Here is a 14,194-nt window from a genome sequence, read left to right as displayed (position 1 = left end):
GTCCGATTGGACACATTCCGTCGGAATCTCCGACCGTGTGTACAAGGGCTTAGAGGGTAAGCTCCTCTGGTGCACAGAAACATTAGAGAGTAAGCTCCTCTGGTGCACAGAAACATTAGAGGGTAAGCTCCTCTGGTGCACAGAAACATTAGAAGGTAAGCACCTCTGGTGTACAGAGACATTAGAGGGTAAGCACCTCTGATGCACATATACATTTTGTTTATTAAAAATCTTACAAACGTAATAAAAACATATTTACATATATATAAACAAAAATAGCTTACATCAGAATAGCAAAAACAAAGAAAACTAAATATACCAACCTAAACAAAGCCCTAACCTCCACCTAAACACACCGTCGGGCTAAGAAACCATTACACGCATAACCCATGCATGCAGTCTTTTTTCAAAATACAATCTAGGGGACGTGAAAGGACAAAGAAAGTCACACACCCAGAGACTGACAGACAGCAGCTACGGGGACCTGTCCAGGCCCCCCAGCCTCCATCTCTCCTTCTCAAGACCCCAAATCTTTCCCAACCTCACCCAGAATGTCGTGCACCACCACCTCGACAGGAAGGACTTTTCAGAATGGAAACCTGACGCCGTGCATTCCATGTGAAGTAACGGACTACTAAGCTAACTAGAAAAAGTGTCTCAAAATCAAAATCTCGGCAAGGTTTATAAGCCCCATATGCCCACTCCAATTCAAGCAGGAAAGGAAAGGGATACCCAGAGACATTAGAGTGTAAGCTCCTCTGGTGCACAGACACATTAGAGGCAGTGGTGAGTGCATCAATTAGGGGTGCCCGGGCATTGCCCCCACTCTCCAGATAGATTCATGCATTGCATGAATTTATCCTATCCACGGCTGCTGTAGCCACCCCCTATTCAGGTGTCCGTCCCCTTTTCGGGCACCTGAATTACAGTGGCGGGGGAGTTTTTGAAGCACCTGATTAGAGCCATAAACTCTAATAGGCTTCAAAAAAGGTGCATTGCGAGTGCAAACCATTGCGCTCGCAGTGCATCCAGGTGTGTTGGCAAAGCAAATTGATATTTGCTTCGCTAACACAGAACCGCTTCTCAGCCAATCAGGAGGCCCAGATGTAATACCGGGCACTTGATTGGCTTAAGGCAAAGGCAATCCCATTGGCGCCAAGAAATACAGGAAGAAGACACGCATGGAGGAGTCGGAGGACACAGCATCCATCGCCGCGCTACCACCCCACAGCTCGCTGCCTGACCAGCTGCCTAACACGCCACCACGATGGGTAGGTGCTGGGCAGACAGTGAGCGGGCGGGCACAGTGGCTGCATATTATGGGCACAGAGGCTGCTTATGATGGGGCACAGTTGGCTGCATTTGATGAGCACAGAGTCTGCATATTATGGACGCAGCTGGCTGCATATTATGGGCACAGAGTCTGCATATGATGGGCACAGTGGCTGCATTTGATAGGGCACAGTTGGCTGCATTTGAGCACAGAGTCTGCATATTATGGGCGCAGCTGGCTGCATATTATGGGCACAGAGTCTGCATATGATGGGGCACAGTTGGCTGCATTTGATGAGCACAGAGTCTGCATATTATGGGCACATGATCTGGCTGCATATTATGGGCACAGAGTCTGCATATGATGGGGCACAGCTGGCTGCATTTGATGGGCACAGTTGACTACATATGATGGTCACAGGTGGCTGCATATTATGGGCACAGTTGACTGCATATTATGGGCACAGTTGACTGCATATGATGGTCACAGGTGGCTGCACATTATGGGCACAGTTGACTGCATATTATGGGCACAGTTGGCTGCATATTATGGGCACAGGTGGCTGCATTTGCTGGGCACAGATTCTGCATATTATGGACAGAGTTGGCTGCATATTATGGGCACGGTGGCTGCATTTGATGGGCACAGTGAGGCTGCAATTGATGTTTTTGTTTCAGTATTTTTCAGAATTTTTCAGTTCATTTGCGCCTCCCCAAAAATTTTGAGCACCAGTCGCCACTGATTAGAGGGTAAGCTCCTCTGGTGTACAGAGACATTAGAGAGTAAGCTCCTCTGGTGTACAGAGACATTAGAGAGTAAGCTCCTCTGGTGTACAGAGACATTAGAGAGTAAGCTCCTCTGGTGTACAGAGACATTAGAGAGTAAGCTCCTCTGGTGTACAGAGACATTAGAGGGTAAGCTCCTCTGGTGCACAGAGACATTAGAGGGTGAGCTCCTCTGGTGCACAGAGACATTAGAGGGTAAGCTCCTCTGGTGTACAGAGACATTAGAGGTTAAGCTCCTCTGGTGTACAGAGACATTAGAGGGTAAGCTCCTTTGGTTCACAGAGACATTAGAGGGTAAGCTCCTCTGGTGTACAGAGACATTAGAGGGTAAGCTCCTTTGGTGCACAGAGACATTAGAGAGTAAGCTCCTTTGGTGCACAGAGACATTAGAGAGTAAGCTCCTTTAGTGCACAGAGACATTAGAGAGTAAGCTCCTCTGGTGTACAGAGACATTAGAGAGTAAGCTCCTCTGGTGCACAGAGACATTAGAGAGTAAGCTCCTCTGGTGTACAGAGACATTAGAGGGTAAGCTCCTCTGGTGTACAGAGACATTAGAGAGTAAGCTCCTCTGGTGTACAGAGACATTAGAGAGTAAGCTCCTCTGGTGTACAGAGACATTAGAGAGTAAGCTCCTCTGGTGTACAGAGACATTAGAGAGTAAGCTCCTCTGGTGTACAGAGACATTAAAGTGTAAGCTCCTCTGGTGTACAGAGACATTAGAGGGTAAGCTCCTCTGGTGTACAGAGACATTAGAGAGTAAGCTCCTTTGGTGCACAGAGACATTAGAGGGTAAGCTCCTCTGGTGTACAGAGACATTAGAGAGTAAGCTCCTCTGGTGTACAGAGACATTAGAGAGTAAGCTCCTTTGGTGCACAGAGACATTAGAGGGTAAGCTCCTCTGGTGTACAGAGACATTAGAGAGTAAGCTCCTCTGGTGTACAGAGACATTAGAGAGTAAGCTCCTCTGGTGTACAGAGACATTAGAGAGTAAGCTCCTCTGGTGTACAGAGACATTAGAGGGTAAGCTCCTCTGGTGTACAGAGACATTAGAGAGTAAGCTCCTTTGGTGCACAGAGACATTAGAGGGTAAGCTCCTCTGGTGTACAGAGACATTAGAGGGTAAGCTCCTCTGGTGTACAGAGACATTAGAGGGTAAGCTCCTCTGGTGTACAGAGACATTAGAGGGTAAGCTCCTCTGGTGCACAGAGACATTAGAGAGTAAGCTCCTTTGGTGCACAGAGACATTAGAGGGTAAGCTCCTCTGGTGTACAGAGACATTAGAGGGTAAGCTCCTCTGGTGTACAGAGACATTAGAGAGTAAGCTCCTCTGGTGTACAGAGACATTAGAGAGTAAGCTCCTTTGGTGCACAGAGACATTAGAGGGTAAGCTCCTCTGGTGTACAGAGACATTAGAGAGTAAGCTCCTTTGGTGCACAGAGACATTAGAGGGTAAGCTCCTCTGGTGTACAGAGACATTAGAGAGTAAGCTCCTCTGGTGTACAGAGACATTAGAGAGTAAGCTCCTCTGGTGTACAGAGACATTAGAGGGTAAGCTCCTCTGGTGTACAGAGACATTAGAGAGTAAGCTCCTTTGGTGCACAGAGACATTAGAGGGTAAGCTCCTCTGGTGTACAGAGACATTAGAGAGTAAGCTCCTTTGGTGCACAGAGACATTAGAGGGTAAGCTCCTCTGGTGTACAGAGACATTAGAGAGTAAGCTCCTCTGGTGCACAGAAACATTAGAGGGTAAGCTCCTCTGGTGCACAGAAACATTAGAGAGTAAGCTCCTCTGGTGCACAGAAACATTAGAGGGTAAGCTCCTCTGGTGCACAGAAACATTAGAGGGTAAGCACCTCTGGTGCACAGAGACATTAGAAGGTAAGCACCTCTGGTGTACAGAGACATTAGAGGGTAAGCACCTCTGATGCACATATACATTTTGTTTATTAAAAATCTTACAAACGTAATAAAAACATATTTACATATATATAAACAAAAATAGCTTACATCAGAATAGCAAAAACAAAGAAAACTAAATATACCAACCTAAACAAAGCCCTAACCTCCACCTAAACACACCGTCGGGCTAAGAAACCATTACACGCATAACCCATGCATGCAGTCTTTTTTCAAAATACAATCTAGGGGACGTGAAAGGACAAAGAAAGTCACACACCCAGAGACTGACAGACAGCAGCTACGGGGACCTGTCCAGGCCCCCCAGCCTCCATCTCTCCTTCTCAAGACCCCAAATCTTTCCCAACCTCACCCAGAATGTCGTGCACCACCACCTCGACAGGAAGGACTTTTCAGAATGGAAACCTGACGCCGTGCATTCCATGTGAAGTAACGGACTACTAAGCTAACTAGAAAAAGTGTCTCAAAATCAAAATCTCGGCAAGGTTTATAAGCCCCATATGCCCACTCCAATTCAAGCAGGAAAGGAAAGGGATACCCAGAGACATTAGAGTGTAAGCTCCTCTGGTGCACAGACACATTAGAGGCAGTGGTGAGTGCATCAATTAGGGGTGCCCGGGCATTGCCCCCACTCTCCAGATAGATTCATGCATTGCATGAATTTATCCTATCCACGGCTGCTGTAGCCACCCCCTATTCAGGTGTCCGTCCCCTTTTCGGGCACCTGAATTACAGTGGCGGGGGAGTTTTTGAAGCACCTGATTAGAGCCATAAACTCTAATAGGCTTCAAAAAAGGTGCATTGCGAGTGCAAACCATTGCGCTCGCAGTGCATCCAGGTGTGTTGGCAAAGCAAATTGATATTTGCTTCGCTAACACAGAACCGCTTCTCAGCCAATCAGGAGGCCCAGATGTAATACCGGGCACTTGATTGGCTTAAGGCAAAGGCAATCCCATTGGCGCCAAGAAATACAGGAAGAAGACACGCATGGAGGAGTCGGAGGACACAGCATCCATCGCCGCGCTACCACCCCACAGCTCGCTGCCTGACCAGCTGCCTAACACGCCACCACGATGGGTAGGTGCTGGGCAGACAGTGAGCGGGCGGGCACAGTGGCTGCATATTATGGGCACAGAGGCTGCTTATGATGGGGCACAGTTGGCTGCATTTGATGAGCACAGAGTCTGCATATTATGGACGCAGCTGGCTGCATATTATGGGCACAGAGTCTGCATATTATGGGCACAGTGGCTGCATTTGATAGGGCACAGTTGGCTGCATTTGAGCACAGAGTCTGCATATTATGGGCGCAGCTGGCTGCATATTATGGGCACAGAGTCTGCATATGATGGGGCACAGTTGGCTGCATTTGATGAGCACAGAGTCTGCATATTATGGGCACATGATCTGGCTGCATATTATGGGCACAGAGTCTGCATATGATGGGGCACAGCTGGCTGCATTTGATGGGCACAGTTGACTACATATGATGGTCACAGGTGGCTGCATATTATGGGCACAGTTGACTGCATATTATGGGCACAGTTGACTGCATATGATGGTCACAGGTGGCTGCACATTATGGGCACAGTTGACTGCATATTATGGGCACAGTTGGCTGCATATTATGGGCACAGGTGGCTGCATTTGCTGGGCACAGATTCTGCATATTATGGACAGAGTTGGCTGCATATTATGGGCACGGTGGCTGCATTTGATGGGCACAGTGAGGCTGCAATTGATGTTTTTGTTTCAGTATTTTTCAGAATTTTTCAGTTCATTTGCGCCTCCCCAAAAATTTTGAGCACCAGTCGCCACTGATTAGAGGGTAAGCTCCTCTGGTGCACAGAGACATTAGAGTGTAAGTTCCTCTGGCACACAGAGACATGTGATATAAGCTCCTCTGGTGCACAGAAACATTAGAGGGCAAGCATCTTTTGTGTACGGAGACATTAGAGGGTAAACCCTTCAGGTGCACAGAGACATTAGAGGGTAAGCTCCTAGGGTGCACTGAATGGTTTGGGTTCCTTTGCATATTGCTGTGGAATTACATTAAGAGCTGTGCTCTTACATTCATGTATAATAATATAGTTAATAGTTTGGACAAAGTTATGTAAAAATCTTGAGCCAGTGAGTACATTCCAGTAGCCAGTAAGTAACCATCTTAAAAGATCATGTCATCAAAATAGCAGTCGAGTATAAGTGTTCTCTCCTCGGTGGGGAGATACGACCTCCATGGTCTGTTTAGAAAAAACATTACCATTGACATCTTGTCTCCGGTAATGGCTTCAGACTTGTAATAATAAGAATAAAATCATCAATAGAGTGTGCAGTATATTTGTTAGGTGCATTAGATTGTAAGCTCTGCTGTGGTAGAGATTTATATGATTTGAGAACAGAACACTTTATAAAGATCTACCACCTATATGGGTGCTATACAGATGTGGTAAGTGAAATGGAGAACGATACGTTTGTCAGGTGTGTAATATTTCCTTTTCTCTGTCGAAGTTTGATGTCGTTATTTTCTCTCGTTACAGTTGCAGACATTTAACATCAGCGCTCCATTTAAGACGATCGAAGACCTTAGCAATGGGGTGGCCATGGCACAGGCACTCCACCAGATGTAAGTGACACCTTCCTCACCCATCTGATTACCATACTCACCAATATTACCATTTTCAGGAATATGTTGGGGTCTGTTAATAAAGGATTTACTGGGAAATCCACCCACTAAAGGGGGTGCTTTGAAAGGGGTTGCCTTCAAGTCCTCCTGTCAAGCACTGACGCATACGTATTGGCAGTGGACTCTCCAATGCCTCTGAGTGACCAGGATTGGATGGCGACAGGGAGGTTGACCCTTCAGCATTGGGGGGGGATGTTTTAAGAGGGGTTTCCCCCCAAAAAACTTGATGTCCCCTGTCAAAGCACCAATATCTCATTGCTGATGGGCAGTGGGGTCTTTATCACCAAAGTACCAATGCCCCATTGGTGACAAGCCCCGGGATCTTCGACACCCCTGGTGCTCAGAAACGGGTTCCTGCAAGAGGGGTGGATTGGTTAGCCCCCAAAAATGAAGGTCTCCTGTAAAAGAAAGCACTGATACCCCGTTCCTGATGGGAAATGGGGTCTTTGCACCAAAGCACTGACACCCCAGTGGTGGCAAGTATCAGGCCCTTCAGTACCCCCAGTTCTGGGAAGAGGGGTGGATTAAATGCCTTTCAGAATTGGGGGCAGTATTTGGGAGGGGGTTTCCCTGAAAATGGAAGTCCCTTGTCAAAGCACCGATACCCTGTTGCTTATGAGGAATGGGGTCTTCAGCATCAAAGCCCCAGGCTTTGAGAGGGGTTCCTCCTAGACATTTCAGTCCCCTGTGAAAGCATATATACCCCATTGCTGATGGGTAACAATCACCAGGTTCTTTGACGCCCCCGGTACTCAGGAGAGGGTGTCGGCAAGAGGAATGGATTATATGGCCTTTGGTATTGGTGTTTTGAGAGGGGCCCCCCCCCCAATGAAGCCTCCTGTCAAACCATCAATACCCTATTGCTGATGAGCAATGGGGTCTTCGCACCAAAGCACTGACATCCCATTGGTGACAAGTTTAAGGCTCTCCAGCACCCCCCAGTGCTGGTAGGAGGGGTGGATTTTATGCCCTTCAGAATTGGGGGCAGTGCTTGGGAGGGGTTTTCTCCAAAGATGGGGGTCACTGTTACCCTATTGCTGATGGACAATGAGGTAAGCACAAGGCTCATTGACACCCCTGGGTAGGTAAGAGGGGTATATTATATGGCCTTCAGCATTGGTGGCAGCGCATTAAGAGCGGTCCCCCCAACCCCCACCGTGAAAGCACTGATACCCCATTGCTGCTGGGTTATGGGGTCTTCAGCACTGACACCAAAGTGGTGACCAGAACTAGGCTCTCCAACACCCCTAGTGCTGAGTAGATGGGGCTGGCAAGAGGGGTGGATTATGTGCCCTTCAGAATTGGTGGATGTGCTTTAGGGAAGGGGGGTTCCAATGAAAAAGCATTAATGCTTTAGTACCCCTGTTGGGTTGGGGTTGGGATTCTTATTTGCCACCTACACTGCCCCCCATGGAGTCACTCGTCAAAGGGAATAGTTTATAAATATGTGCCAGTCACAGTGATGTAGAGACTGATGTTATATCTCTTGTCCATTGTAGTGATGGCTCTTGGTTTACCGAGTCTTGGCTGGGACGAATAAAAGACGACGTCGGGGATAATCGAAGGATAAAGGTAAATATGATTTTTTATGTTCATTTTCAAGTTTGCAAGCTTCCTCTTCCTTTTTTTGTTGTTTAATGTAGAGATTTACTGATTAGTCAATAGTAGTAGTAACTAGATTAGCCTCGCCGGGAGTGCATTGTTTTAGAATCGGCCACACAGGGAGTGCATGGTTTTAGAATCAGCCGCATAAGAAGTGCATTGTTTTAGCCTATGAGAGCCGTCTTAACTGGTCTGACACAAGTCGGTCCGACTTTAAAAATGTTCCCTGCACTACTTTGGTCCGACTTTGATCCTACTTCAGCCCATTGAATATCACTGAAGTCGGATCAAAGTCGGATCGCTGTCTTGACTGATCCGACTTTGGCATGCGACTTGTGCTCTGATGATCTTGAAGGGGAACTCCATGCCAAATAAAAAAAAAAAATGGCTTGGGGGTCCCCCCCAAAATCCATACCAGATCCTTATCCGAGCACACAGCCTGGCAGGACAGGAAAGGGGGTGGGGATGAGCGTGCGCCCCACTCCAAGCACATTGTCCCCATGTTGATGAGGACAAGGGCCTCTTCCGACAACCCTGGCTGTTGGTTTTCGGGGTCTGTGGGCGGGGTTTTATCGGAATCTGGAAGCCCCCTTTAACAAGGGGGCCCCCAGATCCCAGCCCCCCACCCTATGTGAATGAGTTTGGGGTACCTTGTACCCCTACCCATTCACCTAAAAAAAATTGTCAAAAATAAAACACAGAGTGGTTTTTAAAGTAATCTTATTAAGCAGCTCCCTCATCTCTTCTGACTTCTCCCCTCTCCGGCCCTTTTGCCTCCTCCACTGACGTCTTCTGCCTCTGCCGGTTCTTCTCCCCTCTACGGGTCTTCTCAGCTCTCTCTCCGGTTCTTCTCCCCTCTACGGGTCTTCTCAGCTCTCTCTCCGGTTCTTCTCCCTCTGTCCACTGTCTTCTGCCGAGTCTCTTCCGCTGTCTTCTGGCTCTTGTGCCGGTTCTTCTCCGCTGTCTTCTCCCTCTGTTCTTCTTCCGATGTTGACTCAACGCTCTCTCCCTCTCCAATTCTGTGTTTGCAGTGTACCTCTAGTTATATCGGCATGGGGCAGGGTCACCAGGTTATGTCATCCAAAGGCCCCGTCCCTTTATGATGTCACTGCCCATCATGCCCGGGCGGTGACATCATAAGGGGTGGTCCTCTGGTGACCCCCCCATGGCAATATAAGTAGTGGCACACCACGCACCAGGCATTGGAGCGGGAGAGAGCGTTGAGTCAACATCGGAAGAAGAACAGAGGGAGAAGACAGTCGAGAAGACAGTGGAGGAGCACAGCAGAAGACAGCGGACAGAGGGAGAATAACTGGAGAGGGGAGAAGAACCGTCAGAAGCAGAAGTCGTCAGAAGAGGAGGCAGAAGAGCCGGAGAGGGGAGAAGAGATCAGAAGAGATGACGGAGCTGCTTAATAAGTTACTTTAAAAACCTGTGTACTCCGTGTTTTGTTTTTGTTTTTTACACTTTTTTTTAGGCGAATGGGTAGGGGTACAATGTTCCCCATACTCATTCACATAGGGTGGGGGGGGCAGGATTTGGGGGCCCACTTGTTAAAGGGGGCTTCCAGATTCTGATAAGCCCCCCCACCTGCAGGCCCACCCACCGGCCAAGGTTGTCGGGAAGAGGCCCTTGTCCTCATCAGCATGGGGACGAGGTGCTTTGGTGTACCCTGCCCAAAAACACCCACCCCCCCATGTTGAGGGCATGTGGCCTGGTACGGTTCAGGAGGGGAGGGGCGCTCGCTTGTCCCCACCCTCTTTCCTGACCTGCCAGGCTGTGTGCTCGGATAAGCGTCTGGTATGGATTTTGGGGGGGGGGGTGGCTTTTTTTTTCGGCGTGGAGGTTCTCCTTAAAATCCATACCAGACCGAAGGGCCTGGAATGCTCTTGGAGGGGGAACCCATGCCGTTTTTTTTATTTTATTTTTTTATATGGCGTGGAGTTCCCCCCTAAAGATTCGTACCAGACACAGTGCCTGGTATTGTCGGGATCGAAGTCGGATCCCTGTTCATTGAAATCGGACGCATGTCCAACTTAACCACTTCCCGACCAGCGCACGACGATGTACGTCGACAGAATGGCACGGGCAGGCATATTGGCATACAGGTACGTCCAATATTCAATGCCGCCCTGCCATCGGGAGCGCGCCGCCGGCGGCGCGCTCCCGCGCTGGTCGGGACCCCCGTGAGTCCGGTCGCGGGCATCCCCGCGATCGTCTCACGGAGCGGCCGAATGGAGGAAATGCCGTGTAAACAACATTTTTCCATTCTGCCTAGCAACTAGTGATGCTGATCTCTGCTCCATGTGATTGGAGCAGAGATCCGTGTTCACTAAATGAAAGCCCAACCCCCCCCACAGTTAGTAACACACCCCTAGGAACACTTAACCCCTACACTGCCACCCACTGGTTAACCCCTTCACTGCCAGTGTCATTTACACAGGAATCAGTGCATTTATATAGCAGTGATTACTGTATAAATGACAATGGTCCCAAAAATGTGTCAAAAATGTCTGATGGGTCCCCCACAATGTCGCAGTCACAATAAAAATCGCTGATCGCCGCCATTACTAGTAAAAAAAAAAAATAATAAAAAATTATTAATAAAAATGCTATAAAACTATCCCTATTTTGTAAACGCTATAACTTTTGCGCAAACCAATCAATAATCGCTTATTGCGATTTTTTTTTTACCAAAAATATGTAGAAGAATACGTATCGGCCTAAACTGAGGGAAAAAAATGTTTTTTTATATATTTTTGGGGGATATTTATTATAACAAAAAGTAAAAAATAATGCGTTTTTTTCAAAATTGTCGCTCTATTTTTGGTTATAGCGCAAAAAATAAAAACCGCAGGGGTGATCAAATACCACCAAAAGAAAGCTCTATTTGTGGGAAAAAAAGGACATCAATTTTGTTTGGGAGCCACGTCGCACGACCGCGCAATTGTCAGTTAAAGCGACGCAGTGCCGAATCGCAAAAATGGGTCTGGTCTTTGACCAGCAAATTGGTCCGGTCTGCAAGTGGTTAAAGTCGCAGGGCAAAGCCGGATCCAAAGTGGTACAACTGTCGTGTCGTACCAGTGTGAATCCGGCCTCAAACCTGGAAGCTGATTGGCTACCATGCAGAGCTGCACCAGATTTTGCACTCTTCAGTTTTAGCAAATCTCCGACTTGCATTGTGAGAAGGAGCAGTAAAGTACAACCACTGTGTAGCACCGGAAAGAAGGAAACAGAGTCTATGTATACGATACAATCTAATATCTGTTTTTTCTTATGTGCTTCTATAATTACAAACAAGACAGAAACAAGTTTTAAAAATACATAAGACCAGTGCTAGGATGAGGTCTTTTGGCATGCAAGGTGCACCCACAAAATGCCCCCCCCCCCCATGATCTGTGGACTTCTTCATTGGTATAGGTTTCAGGCTTAGCCCATTTTGCGCCCTCCACCTGCTGAACAGCCCTAGGCAGTTGCCACTGCTGCCTTCCCCCTCAGCCCAGCCCCAGATAAGCCTATTCGTATTCAGCTGATCTCTCTTATACGTAATATTAATTTTAAAGTCCATACATTCCGTTCACGCTCTGACCATTGCAGGGTGCCTTTGTGCGCTCTTGAATCTCGGCCTTTGTCTGTCCCGTCTCCTAGCACTATTCAAACAGGACCGGCGATGTTATGACAGCAGACCGATTGTGAGCCGATGAATCTTAAACAGATGCAAATATTGAGCTATGAAAATGACTTGTGTACAGACTGCAGGGGGAATAAACTGTTATAAATAGAGGTTGTTTATTCTGGGTATTAGCAGTATATGGATTGTATAATGATATATGTCTGGGGCGTCTAATGCCGTGTTTGAGTTTAATCTCCTCTTTGTTTGTTTTAGATTAACAATCTGAAGAAGATTCTTCAAGGGATTGTGGATTATTACAAAGAGGTAAGGCGGGACGCACACGGTGTCAGACAGAGCAGATCATTCAGAGACTGCGGCTAGGGCGGTGCAAAGGGTCAGGGTCACCGTTAGAAATCATGGGGCCCCACACAGACGACTCTGTAGAGCCGCATATGTATTTCAACAGCATATTCGGTTGTTTTTTTCTGAGTATCAAGTGTAAAATACAAATACAAAAATCTGGTTGCTATTGGTAACCTCATTATTTTTTTTTTTCTTTCTAGCAGTTTATTTAAAGCTGGGGTTATTTTTTGCTGTTATTGATCTCTGCCTCCTCCCTACATCAAAAATGCTAATAAGATGTTTAAATAAAATCTTTTTTTTTTTTAAATACTTTTAAAAAATATATATTTTCAGTGATTTCATCACTGGTTCTCTTCTCTTTGCTATGCAATGCAGGCAGATCATGGCTGGTGGGAGGAGCCGGTAGTGTCCCGTACAGAGCTTCCTGAAAACATCACAGCCCACTTGTCCCAGTGCTCTCCTCTCAGGGGCCCTCCGTTCTGCTGAAAGCAGTGGGCTGGCTCTTGGGAGGAGTTATGCAAATATGAAAATCCCTTGAAAGGTGGGTGTCCATCTAGACAAGTGGGCATTCCTAGGCAGGCTGTATTTGCATGGAGACCGCCCTATGCAGTGCCACATGTGATGCTGAGCTTCCATGATTGAAAGAACTGAAATACAATGACTGAAAGGGGCAGGCCAGAGGACTAGATGATGCTGGACGTCCTCAAGCTAGGAAATTAGCTCTATCTGATTTGCTGCAGCTTCTAATGAAGGAAAGGGGCGGGCCAGGACCAGTAAGACTGGAAGGAAAAAGCTACATTAGTTGCCTCCAAACTGTGGATTGGGAATGCTATTCCTCCCACTAACAACACGTATGACGAGGCACTATTCCTTCCACTGACATCACCAATAGGGGCATCATTTCTGCCACTGACACCAACACTGGGACACTATTCCTTCTACTGATTCTAGCGATGGGGCACTATTCCTCCCACTGATACCAATGATGGGGCACTATTCCTTCTATTGATCCCAATAATGGGGCACTATTCCTCCCACTGATCCCAATGATGGGGCACTATTCCTCTGACTGATACCAATGATGGGGCACTATTCCTCCTATTGATACCAATGATGGGGCACTATTCCTCCCACTGATACCAATGATGGGGCACTATTCCTCCCACTGATACCAATGATGGGGCACTATTCCTTCTATTGATCCCAGTGATGGGGCACTATTCCCCCCACTGATCCCAATGATGGGGCACTATTCCTCCCACTGATACCAATGATGGGGCACTATTCCTCCCACTGATACCAATGATGGGGCACTATTCCTCCCACTGATACCAATGATGGGGCACTATTCCTCCCACTGATCCCAATGATGGGGCACTATTCCTCCCACTGATCCCAATGATGGGGCACTATTCCTCCGACTGATACCAATGATGGGGCACTATTCCTTCTATTGATCCCAATGATGGGGCACTATTCCTCCCACTGATCCCAATGATGGGGCACTATTCCTCCTATTGATACCAATGATGGGGCACTATTCCTCCCACTGATACCAATGATGGGGCACTATTCCTCCCACTGATCCCAATGATGGGGCACTATTCCTCCCACTGATCCCAATGATGGGGCACTATTCCTCCCACTGATCCCAATGATGGGGCACTATTCCTCCCACTGATCCCAATGATGGGGCACTATTCCTCCCACTGATCCCAATGATGGGGCACTATTCCTCCCACTGATCCCAATGATGGGGCACTATTCCTCCCACTGATCCCAATGATGGGGCACTATTCCTCCCACTGATCCCAATGATGGGGCACTATTCCTCCTATTGATACCAATGATGGGGCACTATTCCTCCCACTGATACCAATGGTGGGGTGTTATTCCTCCCACTAAAGATGTGGCATTATTTACTCCCACTGATACCAGGACATTTTCTATCCCCACTG

General features: G+C 47.6%; 1 protein-coding gene across 1 annotated transcript in view; it reads left to right on the top strand.

Annotated features, from left to right (window-relative positions):
- HOOK1 (hook microtubule tethering protein 1) overlaps positions 1–14,194 on the top strand; it is a 152,261-nt gene that overhangs the window by 48,420 nt on the left and 89,647 nt on the right. The window contains exons 2-4 of the mRNA XM_077450599.1: positions 6,513–6,598; positions 8,158–8,230; positions 12,147–12,197. Of these exons, the coding sequence (XP_077306725.1) occupies positions 6,513–6,598; positions 8,158–8,230; positions 12,147–12,197 (210 nt within the window). The remainder of the gene's footprint in view (positions 1–6,512; positions 6,599–8,157; positions 8,231–12,146; positions 12,198–14,194) is intronic.

Source organism: Lithobates pipiens, unplaced genomic scaffold (genome assembly GCF_037356315.1).
Source record: "Lithobates pipiens isolate NorthernLeopardFrog02 unplaced genomic scaffold, aLitPip1_a1.2 Scaffold_23, whole genome shotgun sequence".
Lineage (NCBI taxonomy): Eukaryota > Metazoa > Chordata > Amphibia > Anura > Ranidae > Lithobates > Lithobates pipiens.
This window is presented reverse-complemented; position numbering and strand designations above follow the sequence as displayed.